The 23,688-nt window shown below is 48.2% G+C and overlaps 1 protein-coding gene across 14 annotated transcripts in view; it reads left to right on the plus strand.

Moving 5' to 3' along the window:
• The window catches only part of Adck1 (aarF domain containing kinase 1), an 85,882-nt gene that overhangs the window by 12,312 nt on the left and 49,882 nt on the right, over positions 1 to 23,688 (plus strand). For 11 of the 14 annotated variants that reach the window (XM_021653313.2, XM_021653327.2, XM_060387932.1 and 8 more), the window contains one exon: positions 14,388 to 14,591. The exons of 2 other annotated variants lie outside the window; for them this stretch is intronic. In XM_021653313.2, coding sequence (XP_021508988.1) covers positions 14,388 to 14,591 — 204 coding nt within the window. Of the gene's footprint in view, positions 1 to 8,924; positions 9,701 to 14,387; positions 14,592 to 23,688 lie in introns of those variants that run through there. One more of the 14 variants, XM_060387935.1, reaches the window with a different exon arrangement.

Raw genomic sequence — 23,688 nt, forward strand, 5'->3', positions numbered from 1 at the left:
CTGCTTGTTTTCCTTAAGCCGGGTCTCCCACCGAGCCTGGAGTGAGGATGGTGGAAGGCAGGTTCCATTGGGCCTCCCGTCTCCGCCACGCTCTCAGTGCTGGGCTTGTAGGTGTTTGACACCACATCTGCCTTTTCACCTGGAGTCTGGGAATTTGAACCCAGGTCCTCAGGCTGGCCCTTTTTACCGCCTGAGCCATCTCCCCAGCCCTGAGATGTTTGCTTATAGTTAGTTTGTCTCAGCCTGCAGCCAAACATGGCATGCGTATTACATTTTATTGATATTTCCTGAGCCTTTTAGAATCTATAACATCCTTCTCTCTTATTTTATTTTATTTTTTATTCAGTTATTCACTTGTTGGAGAACTAGATCATTTATCCTGTAGAATTTCCACATTCAGGATTTGGCTGATTGTACCCTCAAAGTGCTATTTAATGGGAAATGCATTCAAGCGGCTCACAATTCAACATACACAATATCTGAAACAGACAAAATGACCCTTGTTCCTCAGGTACCCAATTTTCCTGCCTGGAGACAATCATCATTTCTTGTGTATCTTTCCAGAGCGATCTGCCTGTGATTTAATCACCCTGTCTTTATTCCTGCCATAGATGATAGTCAGTTACACATCTTTCTCTCTGACTGTTGGTTCTCTTACATTAGAGATTGGGGGCTCTTGTTTTTATATATTTAATCTCCAGCATTAATGCCTAGGATGGAGAGGGTTTAGTGTCAGTTTCAATGTCAGGTTATGCCTTTGCCTTTGGAGAGGCCACAGAAAGAATCTAAGGTTTATATTCAGAAATCCTGATTTTGTGCCTTGGCTTTGGGAAGGTCATCTAGCCCTGCGGAGTGGCTGTTTTCCTTGTCCTTAAACCATAGAGATGCTATTGTACTCACCGAGGATTATGTAGACACCACCGGAGTCAGTGAAAGATGAAGCAGATGGGAAGGAAGTCAGAGGTCTCGTTGAAGGAGTGCTTTCACGAGGACAGACCTGGTGTGTCCCGTGAGTTTCCAAGTCTACAGCACTGATACAAGTGTCCCGTATGGCTCGTGGGGGACATAGATGGTTCTGCACAAATAAATGAATGGTGTCAAGTGTTTGTTGTAATATCTCAAGGCCATTGTCTTTGAGGTGTAGTTTCCCCCACCTCCTTTATATATCCATATATTTTATGTTGTGGCCCTTGGAATCCTCCAGAGTGTGTTCTTCAGATATTTCCAGGGCAGGACTAGAGTAAGGTTTGTCTTGGGGACTCTGAGGAGCTGTGGGGCTGTGAAGAGACTTGTTTGCCAAGTGTAATTGATCTGAGAGGCAGTGGTACCCGGCCCCTCCAGAAGCTGACAGCTCTGGAGATCTGGTGAGGAAGGGCAGCACGTGGTGGCTAACAGGGTGTAGGCTGGTTCCTGGGAGTTATGCCTGAGTAGGGATGGCCATTCAGAAAGCATTTTAAGGATCTTAGTTTGCAGAGGGGAACTGCTGATGTGTGGTTTTTCGTGAATACTCTATGAGATGTGGGCACTGTCCTGGCCAAATCATCCTTCTATTCACCCATCACTCTAGTTGACTTGGACTGACCTGTTCTATGCCAGGTGCTGCATGAGGCTCAGGAGATGTGCAGGGAAGGAGGCAATCTTTGCCCTCTAGCCACTGCTCCTGTGTGCTTGAGGGAGGCAAAACAGACATGGAAGACAGCGTTGTCTTCTTTACAGCTCTGCTCTGTGGGCTGGAATTACTGGGTTTGACCCCTGACCAGCCACTGGCTCCCAGCTAGGGGGTGCAGGAGCCCTGCGTGGGGGCTAGAGTAGGATGTGTGGAGGTGCATGCTGGAGATAGCCTCATTTGGAGCATGGAGATTGTAATTGTACTGTTCAGTTCCTTTGCACAGGCACTGCCTGTCCACCTGGTGTGGATCTCTTTTAGTGTCTTTTCACACCCTGAACCCCTCAGCCCTCCCTCTCCTGATTTCCCTTGCTATCATGAGCGTTTGCCTGCAAAATCCTGCGTAGAGAAGGGAAATTGAATCCTTGCTATCTCTGTGGCTGGATTTCTCAGAGCCTGTGATAGGGTCTGCAGAGCCTGAGCTGCATGCAGTGTGCCGGCGTGGGGTCACCTGGGGATTGGTTCTCTGGTGTGAGGGAGGCAGTCTGTGATTGAGTTGGTACCTCCTTTCTGGCCGTCTGTGTCCCCAAATTTTCCTGAGCAGCACAAATACATACAGTTCTCTGCAGGAGCCCTGATCTGATTAACAGGAGTGGGCCTGGGTGCAGTCTTGGAGACTTAGGGGCCACTGTCCTCCTTGTGGGAAAGCATGGTGCGACTGCAGTTTCCCCCATGGAGACTGGACTCCCCTGTGGTGGCCTCTCTGTAGGCCCAAGGACATGCTAGCACCTTCTTACTTGGCATAGGCTCATTTGTGGCCTATGGACTGTGGCCATTAATAGTGTCCTTTTTTGTCTTATCTGCATATTGACCTTGTCTTTTAAACATTTAAGAACTAGTATTGGTGAAATTCCAGTTTTGAAATCTTTTTCTTCTCTTTAACTAAAATAATAGACATAATCACTTTATCATATGTGTGCATATTTTGCTCGCATGTATGTATGTATACCATGTGATTGGTGCCCACTGAGGTTCCAAGAAAAAATAGGATCCTTAGGACTGGAGTTATGGGTTTCTGTGAACCACCATGTAGGTGCTGCGAATTGAACCTGGGTCTTCTTCAAGAGCAACAGGTACCCTTAACCAGTGAGCCATTTCTCTAGTCCCCTCTTTAAAATTTTAAATAATTACATTTACGTGTGTGTGTGTGTGTGTGTGTGTGTGTGTTGCAGGAGTCAGTTCTCTCCTTTCACCATATGGATCCTGGGGATTGAACTTGTGGTCAGCCTTGGCAGTGAACACGTTTACCTGCTGAGCCATCTTGCTGGCCCTCTCTCCTCTTCAGTGCAATGCTAACAGCATTCTGAGCACTACCTACAACTGCCTCTTGCACCCTTTTTTCTCCCACATTGCCACTATCATAGCATCATATTTTGAGAAGCCGGCCTGAGTCATTTGTAGGCGATGCTGGGCCAGACTCTGGCTGGCACCCACCTACCGTGGCCATCTTCTCCCACCTGCTGAGTCTGGCCACTCTCTTTCGACTTCGCTCCTGGCCCAGCTTTTTTTCCTTTTTAATTTCCTGGGACTGCATCAGACTCACAGAAACCTGGTGGAATGGGGTTTACTTCCACTGCTCTGAAGCAACATCGCTTTCCAAAGGCTGTGGCTGTAGTGATGTGACCAGGTCCCTACACTTCCGGTGGGAAGAGTGCAGCTTGTTTATTACTTTATGATTCTTTATTCTGAATACCTGTATTTGCACGTCTATAGTTCCACAGCCTGCACCCATGGGGCTGCTTTCAACTTGTCCCTGTCTTCTGACGCCATGGGTGGTGGGGAGGATGGTGGGGAGGGTGGTGGTCATGTTCCCCAGAGAACCTCAGAGCCTGCACCTAATGCAAGGCCCTCAGCAGGGCAGGAACTGCGGCAACCCAGCTTCTGCCTGCCTTTGCCCTCTTAGATGCATCCCAGCCTAATGAGACAGGTTCTCTGATGCTAAGAGCAGGTGTTCACAGGTACTGAACAGCAATTACAAGGCTGGTATGATGCTAAGGACTAGGCTATCTGCTAACTCCCGGACAATCTAGCAAGGTTCTCATTTGTGAAGAAACTTAAAAAACAGTTTCCTCGGTCAGAATTCAGAGTGCCATGTCTCCCAATGTCGTCCTCATAGATAGGTCATTATACTTTGTTCCTCTTTGGCCCCTCTCCCACTGAGCTCACCCGTGTCCCTCCTCCACCTGACTCCTTCTTCCCCAGCCAGTCCACTTCCAGATGAAGAAACTCTGCCATCGGTTAGTGAAGTGACTTGTCTAGGGGTCCACCGCTAATTACCTCCTTGTGATTGTCATACAAATGACTTAAAATTAGTGGCTTAACATGACAGAAACATATTACCCTATAGTTCTGGAGGCCAGAAGTCCCAGAACCGAAGGACTAACAGGGCTGTGCTGGTCTAGGGTCCCTCGGGAAGAATCTTTGGTCTCCTGTGGAAGCTCCAGGCAGCCCCATCTATGACTGTATCTTCTCAGTTTCTTCCTCCTTCTTCTCTTCTCTTTATTGTAAGGACAATTGGGCTTAGACATATATCCCTCCTCTCCCAGATAATCTAGGCTGATCACATCTGAAAATTCTCAGTAATCTTGACAAAAGTCCTCTTTCCAAACAGGTTACTATTGTAGGTTCCAGGGGCTAGGACGCTAGGATGTGATTGCTTTTTTCTTCCAGGGGCAGGCAGGGGAGGGAAGGTCAGCTGCTGGTAAGGAGCTCAAGTAGCTACATGTGCCCACTACTTCTTGTTTGGGAGCATCGGGACTCCTCAAGCTAACAGTGATACAGGCATGGATTTCCCTGTATTATCAGAGAGTGTGGGCTGTTAAGTCTTGACATTCTGTGCCCTCCCCTGCCATTCATGTCTTCAGCTCTTGGCCATTTCTTTTATAGTCTTTTGGACTGTTTATCTTGGATTTAAGAAGTCTTGCACCCTGATGTGTTCAGGAAGTCAGGCCTCGGGCTGTGAGGACAGCTTCATACCTGGGCAGGTCCGATGGATGTGGCATTCTTGCCTCAGTGGCCACACCTCTAAAATAGGAGTGTGGGAATGGCGTTATCCTACTAATGAAGTGTGGAGGAAAAGCGCTGCGGCTGCGGAGGTGGTCTGGCTGCTCGTTAAGAGTCGCAGTCGAACAGGCTGCTCTTGGTTCCTGCTTCTCAGTGTTGTGGCCCCAAGCAGCTATTTTCTACCAAATTAAAATCCACTCAGCACTCTTCCTGTCCCCAAATAAAAACTCCTCTCCGAGCTCTTGCCTGTTACAGCAAGGCTTTTTAATAGACTCTGCCTCGTAGAACCATGAGACATATGTCCAATTAGCAGAATAATTTTGCTTAAATATACAGATAAACTGTTGACTGACAACAGTGGCACATGTTTGAGGCTAATTTAAGGCAAAGTAGTTTGGGAACTGGAGTATTGCCTCCTCCCCCATCTCAACCCATTGTTAGGCCTCTCCCTCCCTCCAGATTTTTGCTCAGGGGACGGGTCTCCATCCTGACCATCTGTGTGATGGTGAGGGACATCATGCTGTGCTGCATCATTGGGCAGGGTATCCAAGTATGATTTTTCATCCAGACAGTTGGGCAACTGCAGCTCTGTGAACAACCATGGTATGCTGGCCACTGTGTGGGACGCTGGGTATCCAGTGGTCCACTCCCCGACCTCCACCCCCACCCCCACCCCGAGACAGGGTTTCTCTGTGTAGCCCTGACTGCCCTGGAACTCGCTCTGTAGACCAGGCTGGCCTTGAATTCAGAGATATGCCTGCCTCTGCCTCCTGAGTACTGGGATCAAAGGCGTGCGCCATCTCCGCCAGGCTATATTTTTATTCAATGGTCCATTCTTGAGGGGACAAGAGATGAGTAAGAGTTGTGGAATTCACAAGAGCATGGGCTCCAAGAGGACAGGGACTTGGTCTCTCTTTCTTGCTGCTGTGTTGCACACTCAGCATGGTAGGCTCAGTATATATTCTTAGATGAGTTGTCAGGAAGGAGCAAGAGATTTTGAGCTCTTTCTGGGATAAAATGTCGTCACGGGGATAAAGAATAACTGAAAGTGAGGTGGAGGATGGCTCTCTGACCTGGATTATGTCTGAAGAGCTGTCTAAGAGTCAGCAAGGGGGGAGGGGAGGCTCTTTGAGGAGCCAGGGCAGGCTCTGTATTTCCTGGGGCTCTGTTCAAAAGGTGAGCTGGTTTCTTTCCCTATGTCTATATTGCTTTGCTAACACACCAACAATGGGCACTTCAAGAGCCTGCAGCCCCCATGTTGGTACATGGTCAGGGTCTGCACCTGAAAGTGGTGCAAGAACCTTGTCATGTGACCTTTTGACATTGCTACAGTCTTTATAGCCACGGATGGGGACAAATGCCATATGGCTCTTGTGTGAACCTGATTCTCATCATGCTGCAGGGTAATGGCAGAATTTGACCCATCCTGGGTGGAGCTTCAGGGGTTGCAGGGCAGAGGCAGGAAGGCTGGGGTTTGGGATAGCCAGTAAGCTAGAGCTTGAGGAATAGCCTCCAAGAACCCATCCTAAGGGTGAAGAGTGCGTATGGGCTAACCCCCCACAGTGTAGACTCCACTGCACCATCAGATTTCACTTAGAAACATCAATTCTGAAATAAAGCATTTCAAGACAGCCAATATGTTAGTTTCCTGTGGTTGCCATAACAAATTACTATTGAACGGTGGCTTGAAACAATACAGACTTAGGGTGCTGGAGGTCAGAAGCCTAGAGTGTAGACAAAATGAAAGTGTCAGCTGGTGGTGTTCCCAGTGGAGGCTCTGGAGAGAATCCAGTTCCTTTTATTTTTTATTTTTTAATTTCTATTTACTTTCTTTCTATTTGTTTTCCTTCCTTCCTTCCTTCCTTCCTTCCTTCCTTCCTTCCTTCCTTCCTTCCTTCCTTCCTTCCTTCCTTCCTTCTTCTCTCCCTCCCTCCCTCTCTTCGTCCCTCCCCTTCTTCCTTCCTTCTTTCCTTCCTTCCTTTATTTGAGACAGGGTCTCACTATGTAACCTTAGCGGGCCTAGAACTCATCATGTAGACCAAGCTGGCCTTGAATTCTTTGAAATCTTCCTGCTCCTGCTTCTGCTGTGATTCAAGGTGAATGCCAGCATACCTGTGGTGGTTTGAAAAATAAATGACCACCCCAGAGGCCTATAGTGAGTGGCACTATTAGGAGGTGTGGCCTTGTTAGAGTGGATGTGACTTTGTAGGAGGAGGTGTGTCACTAAGGGGTGGGCTTTGAAGTCTCAGATGGTCAGGCAGGCATGGTGTCACTCTTTCTTCCTATTGCCTGTGGATCCCAATGTAGGACTCTCAGTTCCTCTCTAGCACTGTGCCTGCCTGCATGCTGCCGTGCTTCCCATCATGACAATGATGGATTTGAATCTCTGAAACTGAAAACCAGCTCCAATTAAATTCATTCATTCATTCACTCATTCATTCATTTTCCAAGACAGGATTTCTCTGTGTAGTTCTGGCTGTCCTATAACTTGCTCTGTAGACCAGGCTGGCCTTGAACTCAGATATCTACCTGCCTCTGCCTCCCAAGTACTGGGATTAAAGGCATGTGCCACCACTGCCTAGCAAATGTTTTCCTTTATAAGAGTTGCCATGGTGTTTCTTCACAGCAGTAGAAATCCTAACTAAGATGCCTGGTTGTTTTTCTGGCTTTTAGAGATGCTGCAGGTTTCTTGGCTCATGGTCCTCTCTTCCCATCTTCAAGGCCAACAGCATCTGGCTCTGTTCTCATGTTGCCATCTCTCTGGTGCTTCTCTGCCCATGTCAGATTACCAGTGTGCACCTGGGCAGTGCTGCCAATCCCACTGTCTCAAGATCACGACACTGAGCAGACTTCTTTTCTTCTGCAGGGCCGTGAGCTGCTGTTGGATTTGTTGAGAAAACAAATCTCACTACGAAAAATTCCAAATGTCACTACAAAGCACACAGAGTCATAAAATGAGTATTATACCTGCCGCCTCCATCTAAAATATGTTGCTGTAATTCTTTTGTTTACTTACCACTGAAGAACTTTAAACTGTAATTTCAGTCTACATCTCTAAACCAGGACACTTCTCTAAGGAATCACAGTGTCATTAGTACATGTAATTAGATTAAGAAGTGTTAATGTCATCTGTGATCTGTGTTAGTCAGGGTTCTCTACGTTCTCAACTTCCTAATGCTGCGACCCTGTAACTCAGTTCCTCAGGTTGTGGTGACCCCCAGGCATAAAGTTATTTTGTTGCTGCCTCATAACTGTAATTTTGCCACTGTTAGGAATTGTAATATAAATATCCGATACTCAGGATATCTGATATGTGACCCCCAAAGGGGTTGCAAGAACCCACAGGCTGAGAACTGCTGCTCTAGAGGAACAGAACGTAGAGCATGAATGTGTGCAAAGTGAAATAATTGGATTGACTGACCTGGACAGGTTGGGTAGTGCAACAGTAGCTGTTTGTTCATGGGAAAGGCTGAGAGCCCCATAGCTTCTCACTGCAGGGGAATGGATGCAGGAGGCACCAAAAGCCCGGAAGATTCCCAGAGACCCACTAATCTTCAGCCTTCACAGAGGGCCTAAGAAGCCGGGTTCTGATGTTAGTGAAGGACAGCAGCACGGTGGCAGCAGCGTCACCAGCGACAGAGTCTTAACCACAAAGAAGCAAAGGCAGGCAGGCAAAAGCAGCTCTGCCATTTCCTCAGATCTCTTTATATCTGGGCTGCTGTTGGAAGGTTCCGTCCACCCTGGGGACCTTCCCCCTCAGATAATTCTTCCGGGAAAGCATGTCTCTTAGTTGATTTCGGACCCAGTCAAGTTGACAGTCACACCATCTAATCGCTATCTGTGGTCAGTTTTCCCTAGCTTCCCTACGTAATGCCTTTTACGTGCCCCCAAACCTGCTGCCCAGCCTTCTCTTTCCAAGAGTGAGGCCTTCTTGTCTGTATCTTTTGTGGTTTTGTTTCGTTTTCTGCTGTCAGCCAGGAGAACGCAAGGTTATATAGACATGAAAAGAGACTGTCATCCCACATGCAGGCCAGTATCCCGAACAAGCATAGGGAGACAAGAGGGGAAGCAAGCTGTCTGGGTGTGTTATTCTGCTCATGGCCTCAACATTTGTTATTCTTGTCTGTAATCGCCATTCCAGAAATGCCCCCACTCTTCCGGTCGCCAGGCAACTGTGAGAACAAATTAATTATGTATCTTCTCACTGTGTGTGATTAAAGGGCAGATGGAGGGAAGGGTTCTCTGTAGCTTTTCTGGCCACGAAGTTCCCAAATGGATACTTTCCAGATTGAAGAGCACAGGTCCCCAACTCCTGTGGGCATCTGTGGAGGCAGGCTTGCTCTTTGCCAGGAGGAGCTTCGAGTTGCCAGTAATAATATTAGTCTCTTAAATTTGCAACTCGTTTACTGTTTGATGAGTGCTTGCAGTCATGACAGCTCATTTGTTGGGATTCCAGGGATGCTGGGGAAACTTTCTTTGTTCCATACCTTCCTAAATCATTGTAGGCAGTTTTAATTTTACCAGTAAAGAGTAAATTTCCTTCAGCCTAAAACTCCATTCTCTATTATGATACAGGTATTGGGCTGGGAGGTGGCTCAGGCCATACCAGCATGAGGACCTAACTTCAGTAACCCTTGTTCAAAGAAAGCCAGATAGATGAGGCAGCACACACCTTTAGTGCCAGCACTTGGCAGAAAGAGGCAGGCAGATCTCTGTGTGTATGAGGCCAGCCTGGTCTACATGGTATGTTCCATGCCAGCTGGAGTTACATGGTGAAACTTTTTATTAGTTACTTTTCGGTTGCTGTGATAAAACACCATTGCCAAGGCAACTTAAAGAGGGAGCACTCTTTGGTCTGGAAACTGTCTTAACTTCTGTTTCTTCTTTAGAAGTATGGTGATATTATGCGCTCAGACTGTCCAGCTCCCAATCGTCCTGCCTTGGCTTAGGACTCACTTTATAGTCTAGGCAGGTTTTGAACTTGGGATCCTTTTGCCTCCGAGTGCTGGAAATGCAGGCCCGCATCACCAGGTTGGCTTTAATGTTATTCTTTATAACTGTAGCCTCAGTTTCAGTTCTGTGTTGATTATTTGTCCCTCTTCTCCTGGCACATACTGTGTGTGTCATGCTTTCTCCATTCTCTGTATATCTGTTAATTTTCCATTAGTTGTTACATATTGTATTTTATCATTTTAGGTGTTATATATATATATATATATATATATATATATATATATATATTTGTTTGTTTTTATTTTTTATTTTGTTATATATTTTTGTTTTTTTTAATTTTATTTTTTTCTTATCAGTTACATTTTATTAACTCTGTATCCCAGCTGTATCCTGCTCCCTCATTCCCTTCCAATCCCACCCTCCCTCCCTCATCTCCACCGTGCCCCTTTCTAAGTCCACTGATAGGGGGGACCTCCTCCCCATTCATCGATCCTGTTTTATCAGGTATCTTCAGGACTGGCTGCAAAGTCCTCCTCTGTGGCCTAACAGGACTGCTCCTCCCTTGGGGGGTGGGGAGGTCAAAGAGCCAGCCATTGAGTTCCTGTTAGAAATAGTCCTTATTCCCCTTACTATGGGAAATCAATTGGTTACTGAGCTACCACGGGCTACATCTGAGCAGAGGTTCTAGGTTATATCCATATATGGTCCTTGGTTGAATGTCAGTCTCAGAAAAGACCCTGTGCCCAGATATATTTGGTCCTTGTGGAGCTCCTATATATTTTTGTAATGAACATTTTTAAAATTTCATCTGGGGCATTATTGAATTTCTGGGGATAGTTGGATTTTTATTTTTCAGGTCTTGCTTTAATTTTTGTTAGTTGGGAATGAGGTAGTATTTAAGGTATCTCTGTCTAGTGAGGCTGGAACTTCCTAGGTATGAACAATGCCCACACATTATGAGGCTTTTCCAGTCTGGATGGTAAGAACAGTCTATACACGAGCCCTGGTACTCAGCTCTAATCTTTTGGGGTTCTTTCTTTGGACTCAAACACTTTTCGCATGTGTGTGCCAGTCAGTCTTCAGGTGAACACCAGGGGACAGGCTCTGGGTAGATTGCCAGCTTTCCTTTAGTATTATTTGTCTTTGCATCTGGCTTCTCTGCTGTGAACTCTTTCTAGACTTAACTCCACCTCAACTCAAGGGTCCTTTTCACAGAGACTCTGTAGTAAACTGGGGCCACTGTAGGGTTTGTCCTCCTTCTTTCTACCTTCATTGCTGGATGCACAGGGCTTAGGAAACTACTGTTTTATGTTTCGAATGTGGATATGAAGGAAAGAGAAGTTCCTTTTTTAGGACATTAAGTTTTATGGCCTAGGAGACTCCCAAGTTTAGAGTTGCCACTTCCTAAGATGGGCAACACTGGGGTGGGGGCTGATATTTTATGGTCATGGTTGTTGCGAGAAGGACATGCTATGTCTAAGACACTGATTGGACATGAGTGTAATGTCAGATAGGCCATTGGATCCGCAGACAGGGGAGCAGTCTGGGTAGGTGGTGGTGGTTTGTGCATTCTGGGCATGTGGAACTGGGGGAGGCTGCTGAGGAAGCAAAGCTAGAGACTCATGTGCACTAGTGTTTAACTTTCTTTTATCTTTGGATGCTTTGAAGTCCTGGGTCCTTGTAGGCATTAGAACAGCCTTTCCTCTCACTAGCTGATTCTGAGAGAGCTAGTATCTCTCCTGGCAGTGTGACTGTCTTATGCAAACCAAGTGAATCCTTATTCCCCAACCACCTCCATTCAGCTTTTGTACTCAAGGCCTCATCCCTTAGTGCTAAATGTCCAGGACAGGTCCCAGACAACTAGGCATAGCTCCCTTGCCCCAGAGCTTGCAGTAATAACTCAAGTCAGACAGTCCTGCCTCTCCTTGTCTTCCCACAAGGACCCACAACAAAGGCTTTTGCCCATGCTTTCTACCCACCCTGCTAGTTTTCCGTGTAGCCTTATATGGCATGCCATGACTTCCAGGGATTGATGACTAAAAACTCTTAAACTTCCTTCGTGATAATTGTGTCTCTGTTCATGCATCTTGCTATACTTGATTAAAATACTTCTGAGGCTCCCTTAGAACAAGTGTAGAAATACTTTAGCTTTGGCTAAGAGCAGCTCATATGTGACCTCACTTCCCAGCAACCTCATGAGGTAGGTGTTGTTTATGGATGTGAAGAGCAAGTCGAGAGAGGTTCTTGCCCATGGTGCTGCTGCTATTCATTGTCCTTCTTGTTGCCTTTGTGCTCATTGTCATCTTCTGGCGTATCCTAATTGTACAGTGTAATGAGTTTATTATGACATGGCCAAACATGAATACAATAAGCCTAATCAGATTGAAGACTCAGTCAGCTCTGTTTGGAATCCATGGCCTTGTCCTTCACTGTTCCTATTCCTTTCCATCTTTTGTGGGGCACTTGTGTATCTGTTCCTTTGTCTTATGACATCCCCAAATCTTGCTCAGTTCTGATGTGACCGCTGTGGATTCAGTCTGATGTTGCTTCCTTCCTGTAAGTTTGGGGAGGAAGAGCCCCTGCTCTCAGGCATTCAGACAGAAAGAGAAAATGGTCCTGCTTGGGCCTTTGCTCCTTTGGCTCAAATCAGTAATTAATCGGCACTGAGTTTATCTTATTAGTCATTCATTGTCCCACCTCTCAAACCACAAACCAAGCTGTCTAATAACAATGCTTTTAATTAATATGAGGCAGATTAAAACTCATTACAGCAAGGTTATTGGTAATGAGGTAATCATAAGGCAAGTTATTGAGCTGGGAGTGAAAAGGAAGAAGGAGCCTGAGCTGGGGGACCATGACAGCTGTTCTGTGATGTTCAGTGGGGGTGGGAGGCAGGTGTTGGGCTCTCGGTGAGGAGGTGCTACACCCATACACCCAGCTGATCAGTGAAGCCAGGTACTGGTAAGGGCACAGCTGGGGTCCGGTGAGCAAATGGGTACCAGATGGCAAAGGTCAGAGCAGAAATTGGGAGAGCTCTGAGGGGACCCTGAAGTCTATGTGTGAGTGTGTGTATGTGTGCATTTCTATCTTTTTCTTGCCTCCCTTCGTTCCCCCTCTCTTTCTCTCTTCTTTCTTCTGACACACACACACACACACACACACACACACACACACACACACACGGAGGGAGGGAGAGAGAGAGGAAAGGAGAGAGAGAGAGTGTCAGTCAGAGAGCCAGCCAGAGACAAAGACAGCAGAGACAGACAGGGTCACGGGGGAGGGGGAAGGGATACAGAGAGAAAGACACAGGGCTGAGGAGAGAGATACCTGGTTTCTAGAAGTGATATGCAGATTTAAAAAAAAAAATCTTCATTGGAGTGTTTACTGTAGGACAGTTATGTACTTATATCAGGGCACTGGACAAATGCTTTTGCATTTATTATAGCTGCTGCTGTTTGATGGGCCTTAGTACTGTGGCAGCCATTAGCTCCTTAAAATCAAATCACTCATGTAATGATTCATGTTAAGTGATTTAACAGTGCAGTCCCTCAGCCACACTAGCCACATTTCACGTGCACAGTAGCCACTCTGTAGGCAGCAGAGAGAGCATTTCCATGTCACAGGAAGTTCACTGGGCAGTGCGTTGCCAGCTGGCTCTCATCTATCAGCTCATCTTTCGTGTACCCTGTGTGTATGTGTACTCAAGGATGTGTGCTTAAGGGCCAGAGCCAAGAGGGAGAAGAGGTCAGGAGATCCTGGAAGCTTTGTCCATGAAGCATACATGTACGGCTGGAAGATGATGCCAGGAAGAGAGAATTGTTCATTCCTCCATGGATTCCGAGCTGTCAGTAGGCTCAGCACCATTTGGTACCAAGTAGAGTGAATGACAGCCGAAGACTTTGTACAAAGTCAGTAACTTTCCCAAATGTTAGAATGAGCCCAGCCTCTGACCTGAAAGGACAGTGGGCCTGTGGGAGTTGGAGCAGAGCAGGGAACCTAGAGTCTGCGTGTTACACTGTTAGCCGGCATTTGTATTTTTCACCATAACAAAATATTTTAAGTTTTCACTGTTGGTGCTTCTTCTCCCTGAGTATGTTTGTGTGCGTGTGGGCATGTGTATGTGACTGTGTGTTAGAAACTGGATGAAGGTGACGTCCATGTGTGCAAATAAAGCCCTAGATTTAGTGTTTTATAGCCTTTTCTTGGACATTCATTTCTATTTTCTAAATAAGACAACTGATTTTCTTATCTTTAAAGGTATCAACTCTGAACTACTTTGAGAGTTAAAAATATGATGTGTATGAGTAGTTATTATTATTTACTACTAGTGCCGTTATTATCCTGTCAGTGGTAGAGTGACTTGAGGCGTTAGAGGGTCGAGGCGTAGGTGGCAAGAGTAGCAGCTCAGCATACCCTTGAATGCGTCAGTATATTAGTCTCGGTTAATAGCTGTGAATGTGCATTTGTGGGGATTGAGGCTCCAACCAGTTAAGCTTTGACAGATTGGGAGGAGACTGGAAGCATCAGGCTGTGTGCAGAGGCTAGTTCAGTGTGACATTTGTATGGACTGCATTGGGTACCAGGTGAACATTAAAGTAAAAGATGAAAAGGGGCATCCGTGTGTATGTTTGTTTGTTTGTGTGTGTGTGTACCTGCCCTGGGCACTGGGGAGTCAACAAAGGTGTTTGAGCAGACAGGCAGGAGAAGGGAATGCCATCCAGGGAACAGGCTGCACTCACTTCTCTGGCTTGCCTGTCTCCTGCAGGTGCATCTCCGCTCTGCCAGGCGTCTCTGTGAGCTCTGCTGTGCCAACCGGGGCACCTTCATCAAGGTGGGCCAGCACCTGGGGGCTCTGGACTACCTGCTGCCGGAGGAGTACACCAGCACGCTGAAGGTGTTGCACAGTCAGGCCCCACAGAGCAGCATGCAAGAGGTCCGACAGGTCATCCGAGAAGACCTGGGCAAGGAGGTACCTTGTTGTTCTGGAGCAGGGAGGGACCAGAACGAAAAGTGTGCCTTGCAAAGGGCTCGGGCAGAGTTCTCGCTGCCCACGCCTAGGGTTCTGAGGATCTATCACTCACGCAGAATCAAATGTCTCAGCAACGTTCAGTGCTAACCAGGAGCTAGAAGGAGCCTCAGAGACCCAAGAAATACTAGCTGAAATTTGAGATGTCTGTATTCAGCTGTGTTGGCTGGTAACCTAAGAGGTATCCGGCTGCCTCAGTGCAACATGGCCAGCCCCTGGGGCTGACTGCATGCTGGTAACTGTTGTGCGTTACATTGTCACAGTTGGTCCTCACAGCAAGTGTGAGGTGAGAACTATCACTGACTCCATTTTGCAGCTGAGGGATGGAGACTGCACATAGTGCTAGAGTGTCATCAGCCTGCCATCCAGCTTACTGAAATGGCTTCTCTGGGTTGTATCTCATAGACACTTACTCAGCCTGTTTGATCTCCCCAGGGATGGGCCACTTACTCTTGTCTGCCATCCAAGGTGCTCCATTGTCTGTTGTCGGTGACCTCTGACCCTGCTGGGTATGGTGTGGAATGCTTTTAATCCCAGCTCTTGGGAGGCAGAGGCAGATGGATCACTGTGAGACTAAGGCCAGCCTGGTCTACATAGTGAGTTCCAGGACAACCAAGGGCTACATACTGAGACCCCTGTCTCAAAAACTAAAAAAAAAAAAAGAGTTCCTTACAGTAGAGGCACTCAAGTCCCAACTTCTCATATCCATTCTGACCCCTGGAGTGACAGAGAAAAGGAGAGAAAGGTGTTACACTTTCCCCCCTCAGGCTGGCGACCTGCGGGATGTGGTTTGTTTTTTATCTGGTGCTAAACTGGGTAGAGTTGTTTGGAGCCTCGCTGGCTTGTTCTGGAGAAAGTGAGGGATTAGAGTGACCATTGCAGGTGGCCTGAGCAGCAGGTCAGACCCAGCTTCAAGATGTGCTCAAAGGTGCTGCAATTTGAGCCCTCCCCCCACCTCTCCTGGGCCCTCATTCCCCTCACACAGTGCCTTGTCTCCTAGAGTTTCCTGAGCCACATGAGCCGGAAGTCCAGCCTTCAGCAGCGGATGCCTCCCAGCCATCCTTAGGTTAAAAGCCTGGGCTTGGAGGGGTGACTCGGGGCTTGAGAGTGCCTGCAACCTTGCAGGGGGTTCATATCGGGTCACTCACAGACACCTTTAGCTTCAGCTCCTGGGATCTGTTGGGCTCTTCTGACCTCCATGGGCACCTGTGTACATGTGGCTTGCATGTGAGCATGTGCACATGTAAACACACGCACAGACACCCCCCCATCTCATGCAGATAGGCAGAGAGAATAAAATAAAACCCTTAATGAGTCTTTTGATTCCCACCTGCACATCCCACCTGGTCCCCGCCACCTACCTGTTTTAGGACTGCCTCAGTGTGGGAATGGCCTGGGGGCTAGCATTTGGGCTTTGGAGCCACAACGTATGTGCTTAATGGGCAGCAAATAGAGGGTTGCATCTTGTGCTCTGCCCGTCTTCTCTCTGTGTACCCCTAGCCTTCAGTGCCTGTGGCCTATGGCCCCTGCTCTGCCTGGAATGCTTTTTACTATAGACTCTATCTGCCAAGCGATTCTAGGCCAGTTGTCCAACTGTCCGTCCATCAAGCAAACGATAGGCAGAGTGCTAGGTGTCGTTATGCCAAATAAACTGCAGCTGCCCTGGGAAGTCCTTGGCCTTCCTAGACCATCTGTATCAGGTCCATGCAACTCAGCGCTCTTCAAGAGTTGCACGGTAGCTTGATTGGAATCAGGCCATTCTCTAGTAAGTCAGAAAACCTTTAGGGATGAAGACTGTGACAGTCCATTTTCTCCAGACCTGTAGCGCCAGAAGAGTAAGGTATATAGTAGGAACCAATGTTTTTTTAATGGGCAGATGATTATGCAAGGTTATGCATATCCTGGTTATGCAAGGGAAGGCTGAGGATAGGCGAAGAGGTGGGATAGACATCAGTCCCCCAAACCTTTTCCCCCCTCTGATATGTGGAGCTGACAGTAAGCATGCAGCACCCAGCTAAAGAGATATCCTGCATACCAACAATGGCTTGGCCTACAGAGAGGCTCATGGTACGACTCTGTGGGGTCTGGGTCCTGCACAAATGCCTCCAAGACTCCCTTGCTCCGAGGAACATTTGCTCCAGAAGGAGAGAGGAGGAATGATAGGCAGGTTGACTTAGAGAGAAAGCTGGAGGCTGGAGGAGCAGGGCTCGGGCAGAGGAACCCTGGGCAGCAGGAACAGGGTTGGCATGCTGCTAGCCTGCATGCCAGTTGCTTCAGGCTGAGGCTGTTGGCCTCTGGCTTCCAGCAGCGTGAGCTGCATCCCCCCCATCCCCTTTCCAACCTAAAACAAAACAAATCATTGTAATAACAGTGCTGAGCACATCACTGCTGGCACATGGCAGCTCAGCAGGGGTGGATGTGGGGAGGGGTTGGTAGGAAAAGGTTAACCCCTTGGAAGCATCAGGGTAGGGAGTTCAGTGGCTCCTTCTAGATCTGGCCAGGGCAGAGGGAGGTGAAACGTCAGAGGCGTCTGCAGTCATGGTGGGCCCACCCAACTGGCTGCAGGATGTTTGGGGTTGGAAGATGCCTCCTGCAGATTCAGGGGGTCTTCTCCAGCCGCCTCGAGCTAAGTAGGCCAGTGGCTGTATGGCCATTGCCCCAGTTTGTCTCTAGTCCTCCTGAGAGAGTGAGGCTGTTGTCCAGGTCAGTTCTGCCAGGCTGTCTCTCACTTTTGGAGAGTCTAGAAACCCCCTCCGGTTTCTTACCACAGGCTCCATAGGTACCCAGTTAGAGCGCCCCTCTCCACTGCCACCCCAGGTGGGTGGCATTTGTTCTCTGGTGACACACTTTTTCATCTGTGGGTGGACGGGAGGTGAAAGGAGCTGTGTAGGAGGCAGGGTGGGTAGTGTGGGGGTGTGAGGGCGGAGGCAATCACTCACTTTGCCCTCCCTCCTCCTCCAGCCCCTCCCATGACACCGCTTGTAAGGACAGTGTTGATGGGCGGCACTGGTCCCCGCCCCTTCCAGCTGGAGGCCCTTCTGTGGCAGCCAGGCTCAACCCCTAGTTTCCAGGATGTAGTCAGAAGAAACTGAACATCCTGCATCACCATTTCCCTAGCTCTCCAGACCTTGGTTAAGTTCTAAGGTCATCCCAAGTTCAAGGTCTGTGTGAGTGCGTCTACTTCTCAGACTACAGGCAGGCGCTTAGGGTGCTGCTCTGGCCCTGATGGCCTAGTTCATGTGTTTCTTTAGGACCATTCACATCCACAGGGTCCGTGAATGTCTATTGTGTATTCAAGCCTTTACCTGTTCCACATAGTAAGGGTTGGCCTCAGAGGTGTCCCTGCTGTGGGGATGGCGCATAAGATGGAAGCAGCGGCATTCCTGGACTCTTTGCCTCAGGATTACATTTGGTTCCAGATGCGTCCCAGCCCGTGGACTTCAGGTGGTTCTGTCAGCGTAGAGCCTAGGGATTGGCGTAGGAGAGTTCTGGGGCCACTTGGCTAAGTGAAGGGCAGTAGACATTAATAGGAGGAGGCCAAAAAGCGTGTCCCTAAGAGACAGGGACATTTTCTTCTATCTCAGAAGTGACCTTGGTCTGGACTGAGTTGTGTATCCGCTCCATTCCCTGAATACCCATAGGGCCACAGGTCCAAATGCAGTACCTGCCTTGGCCAGCAGATGGCACCTAAGTTCACAAGTCAGGGATGTGTGTTGGCGTCCTGGCCCTTTCCTGGCTAGGGGTGCCTGGAAGGATAACACTCGGCCTGTTTTTATTCTTGGCTATGGTATAAGGAGGTCAGACTAACATCTCTTCATCGTGAATGGGGCGGGTGCAGGTCCGAGTCATGAGGCTGTTGACCATTGCTAGCATTTGAGTACTTGTCAAAAGGTCTGTGTTTCAGAGGCTTGGACTTTGGAGTCATGGCATTCCACCTGTATAGGAAAAGGCCCACTGTGGGGACTTAGGCAGTCTGGAACTGTCACAGTTACTCCTCTTATTGCTGCAGAGAATAGGTGATAATGGGCAACGTAAGGAAGGAGGGGTTTACGTGGCTCTCAGTTTGAGGGTACAGTCGACCACGAAGGCGAAGCATGGTGGCAGGATCACGAGGCTGACACAGTGCCCCTGCAGTCAGGAGGCAGAGGGCAACGAAGGCTGCCGATTAGCTCCATGTCCTTTTTTTTTTTTTTTTTTTTTCCGCAGTATGACACCCGAGTCTGCCACACACTTTTAAGGTGGATCTTCTTACCTCAACTAACCCAACGTAGAGAAATTTTGAAGGAAACTTGGAGGTTAATTTCCGTGATAATTCCAAATGCTACTCTATTGACCACTAAGATCGACCATCGACACTGAAGGGAGTTGTCAGCCCCTTGCTGTCCCTCCTTGCTTCCTGATCATGAGGCAAGCATTCTGACCCCATCCCACCTGCCCTCAGTCTTCGGCCTCCTCATGAGGCTTTGGAACAAACATGAGCCTTACATCTTCTTCATGGGGCGAGGACTCTGGGCACTCCTCATACTTCTAACAACCTGTGACTTGGTGGTTCAACACCTTTTCCTTTCTTTTTCCTTCTTTTTCTTGCTTCTAGCAATAGCTGGAATATGTGAAAAAGGAGCAGTTTCTAGACCCTGGATGTGGCCAATCCTGGGTTGACTGCTGTGGCAGGAGATAGGCTGATCAAGGTGATGCCTGTCACAGGGGAGCCCTGAGGAGCCTGTAGGAGAGAAAGGGGTCCCATTCAAGCAAGTAGGAACTTTCTGAAACCCATGGCATTTCACCCATGTTCTTCAAAGATGGGTGGGATTACAGAGGTTGCAGATGGGAAGAGGGGGCTCCCTGATGGATGACAGTTAATCCCAGCGCTCAGGAGGCAGAGGCAGGCAGAGCTCTGTGAGTTTGAGACCAGCCTGGTCAACATAATGAGTTCCAGCACAGCCAGGGTTAAACAGAGAAGAAACAAAACAAACAAACAAAAATCACTGCATTACTGAGAAAATCAGGCTCGTCTCTTGATGGTCCTTGCCTTCTCCGCTACCTGTATGTTAGTCCCTTCAGCCCTCCCACAGCGGGGACACCCTCTGGGGCCAACCCTTACTATCTGGAACAGGCAATGGCTTGAATACACAGGCCCCCCTCCAATTCATTCACTCCCTTGGGCTCAGATTCTGAAACAAACATTGTAGGCCTTTCAAAACTTGGCCTTGGGGCTGGAGAGGTGGCTCAGAGATTAAGAGCACTGGCTGCTCTTGCAGTAGGCCCTGAGCTCAATTCCCAGCAACCACATGTTGGCTCATAACCATCTATAATAAGACCTGATGCCCTCTTCTAGCCTGCTGGCATATAGGCTGGCAGAACAGTGTATACATAATAAATAAATAAAACTAAAAAAAAAAAAAAAGCCTTAGCTTTGGCTCCTAAACACTGCAGTCCAGTCAACAAAGCTCAGCTGGCTTTTGCCTCTCTAAACACTGGAGTCTAGTCAAAAAAGCTTAGTTGGCTTTTGTCCTCCTCTGTGGACTGGCAGAGGGAGGCGGTCAAAGAGCTAGCCACTGAGTTCATGTCAGAGACAGCCCCTGTTCCTCTTACTAGGGAACCCACTTGGAGACTAAGCTGCCATGGGCTATATCAGAGCAGGGGTTCTAGTTTATCTCCATGAATGGTCCTTGGTTGGAACATAAGTCTCAGAAAAGGCTGCTGGATGCACCCATTTTTATATGAACCCACGGGAGGGATAATTTGTTTGTCATGTTTTGTTCTGGTTCAAATCAAAAGTTCAGAAAAGGTAAGAAACTCCTGTCCCAAAGATGTCAGTTGCTAGCCTGGCTCCGTGGTGCACGCCTGTAATCCCAGCACTCAGGGAGGCAGAGGCAGGTGGATCTCTGTGAATTCAAGGCTAGCTTGGCCTACAAAATGAGTTCCAGGTCAGCCAGGCCTGTTACACAGAGGAACCCTGTCTCGAAAAACGAAGGAACCTTGGTGGTCCTGGCCAGAAAGACAACACTGTGGGGTACAAGGACCAGCCAGAACAAAGGCCTGAAGGAAGGGGGGTTGGGGAAAGTAGGAAAAGGGTTAGCCTAGGCAGGGGAGCAGACAGGAGTGCTGCTGGCTTAGGGGAACCTTGGTGAAAAGTGGGACAAAATGGCTCCTGCAGGCAGCCTTTCCTCCAGGCTAGTACCTTTTTGCCAAGGCTGGGAACATTTTCATTCCCGTGTTACCCTGGGTCCTCCAGAGAAACTGAACTAATCAGATAGGGTTATATGTATCTTTATATGTATACATGCGTATAAGTATGTAGAAAGATACATTGTTTTTTTAAAAATTGGATTATGTGTTTGTAGAGGCTAGCAAGTTCCAAATCTATAGGGTGACCCTGCCAGAATCCTAGTAAGAGCCCATGCTGTAGTTCAGGTTCAAACGTGAAGGCCATTTGCTGGCAGAATTCCCTCTTGCTTCAGGGATATCTAATTGCATTTGGAAAGCAACCTGTTTTACTAATAAATTGGATGGGAAGGTCTATAATCCCAGTGCTGTGGAGGTGGAGACAGGGGGACTGAGGTTTGGAGGCCAGCCTGGTCTACATAGTGAGATGATGTCTTAAAACCCAAGGGCTGGGTTTGGGATTTCCAGCGTAGCTCAGTGGTAGAGTGCTTGCGTAGCTTTCTAAAGGCCCTGGTTTTGACCTCAGCACTGGGCAGAAGCAAAAAGGGGAAAATCCGGCTGGAGTAACATTCACTGTAGTATCTAGGCTCAGCGGCCCAGCCAGCATGGCACACAGACAAACCACCTCAATCCTCCATGTGGCCCTTGAGGGGACCTGTGTGTTTCTACTCTTCAGTCTTGCTTTCACATGACACTCCATGTCTGTATTGAACTGAGGGACAGGAACCAAACTCCCTGTTGGCTAATCAGTTTTGTGGGCTTGGGCTTACGGTTTCCCATTTCCTTTTCTGTGGACTCTGTTGCCGGTGGGCTTGCTGTGGGTGAGCACAGGCAGAGTGTTAGAATGCTGGGTTCATCTGCCTGCTGCTCCCTGTCCTGTTATACATATGTATTTGTTGAACTCCTCCAGTACAGGTTAGTGTCAGCCCTTGGTCAGGGGGAGGATGGGGAGGTGGAGGAGTCCTTGCTCTTAGGGGCCCTTGTCCCCTTGGTCCCACTGCTCTTACTCTGGCAGGGACCTGATGAGGTCAGCTCGCCTGCTTTCACATCTCAGCTTGCCTCACTGGCCTGCAGCCATAGGATCACCTTGTTGGCTTCAGCTGTCCTTTGACCTGCTTCTTCTGGCCTGAATGCTACCGTTGTTTGTCCTGGCACCCAGCTTGTGTCCCCAGATTGTCTCTAAGAAGGCCACCAAGTGAGTGTTCTAGGACTGGAACAGAAGGCTCTGGTAGCCATGCAGCTGGTAGGAGGAAGCGGGTGAGCGGGGAGGGGGAATACCCCTCCTCCTGGCTTGTCCTCATCCTGCCTTCCCAGCAGATCTCAATAAAAAAAAAAAATACATTTATATTAAAAACATAATGAAGGATAAAAAACATTTTCCCCCAATAATGACAAACATCAAAAGGAGATTCTTATCAATTATGAGAGAGAAAGATTTTGGCCATAAAATGGTAATTTAATGAGTAGGAGACGGATGGTGGGAAGCATAATGTCAGCCACAATGGATGGCCTGCCATTAGTCACTGGAGGAGAGGCAAGGCGAGGCCATGGCCACACAGCCTGGCTGGTCCTTTTTTGATGCCACTGACCCTAGTCCTGGCTTCCTTAATCTGCTCCTCTCTCTGCCTGCTAAGTCTCTGCTCCAGCCTGGGAGGCATTCTGTAGCTCTGCCCTTGCTCATCCCATTTCCCTTTCCATGCTCAATTTCTGCTCCGGTCTCCGGGGCACCTTCCCTCTGATTATTATAACTTAATTTTTTTTTTTTTTTATGTTTGAGGCAGTGTCTCACTATGTAGTTCCTACTGTCCTGGAACTCACTCTGCAGACCAGACTGGCCTCGAACTCGTAGAGATCCACCTGCCTCTGCCTCTGAGTGTTGAGTTTAAAGGCGTGCACAACCATGCCCTGGTTTTTGTAACTTCTTCATGACTCATGTATACCTACTGTCACGTGGCTCTGTGTCTGAAGAAAGCCCTACAGTGAGAAGAGCAGGAGCTGCCAGAACCTCTCAGCCTTGCAGCCTCTCCCACCTTGGCTGTTCCAGGGCTCCTCTGTCTTCTTATTCTTAGGCTTACTTATTTTATTTTATGTGTATGAGTCGTTTCTCTACATGCACGTGTGTGCACCATGTACATGCCTGGGCCCACAGTGGTCAGAGGGGAGAGTTAGATCCCCTGAACTGGGTTACAGATGGCTGAGAGCCACCATAGACTGCTGGGAACTGAACCCGGGTCCTCTTCTGCAGGATTAACCAGTGCTCTTCACTGCTGAGCTGTCTCCTGCATCTGTACTGTTTCATTCCATCTGCATTTCCTCTATGTGCTCATTGAACTTGTTCTCATTTTTTGAACCCTGCGTCTAAACACCACCACCTACCTGCTACAGGGTAGCCACTATTCCAGGTGGGGTCCTGAGGGGCAGCTTCCTGTGACGTTTTCTTCTGTGGTTCCCTCAGGTCCCCTAGTCAGGATCAGTGGTCCTTTCTGGCAGTTGTAATTGGTCACTTTCCAGTACTGAATCTCTCATGGTGCCCAACCTGGACTTGGTTATACAGCAGGTGTTAATAAATGTTGTCCAACAGAATTCTAGAATTGGGTTGCTTCTGCTTCCTTGAAGCCCTCACTGACCTCCCCAGGCAGGTTAGATGGACCCTCTTGTGGATAGGAAGCACGTGACTTGGTCTCCAGTCCTGTGCTTTGCCTGGTCGATCATCTGTTTGTCTCTGCGCTGGCTTATGGTCTCATAGGGCAGGTTGGGGTTCACTCAGGGCATATCACAGGGCTTGCATAAAAAAAACAAACAAACAAAAAAAAACCTTAGCAAAGGATTGTTAGGTGAGCAGAGCTTCTGTTTGACTTGGTACTGGCATCCTGCT

The sequence above is a fragment of the Meriones unguiculatus genome, chromosome 7 (genome assembly GCF_030254825.1).
Source record: "Meriones unguiculatus strain TT.TT164.6M chromosome 7, Bangor_MerUng_6.1, whole genome shotgun sequence".
In the NCBI taxonomy this organism is placed as follows: domain Eukaryota; kingdom Metazoa; phylum Chordata; class Mammalia; order Rodentia; family Muridae; genus Meriones; species Meriones unguiculatus.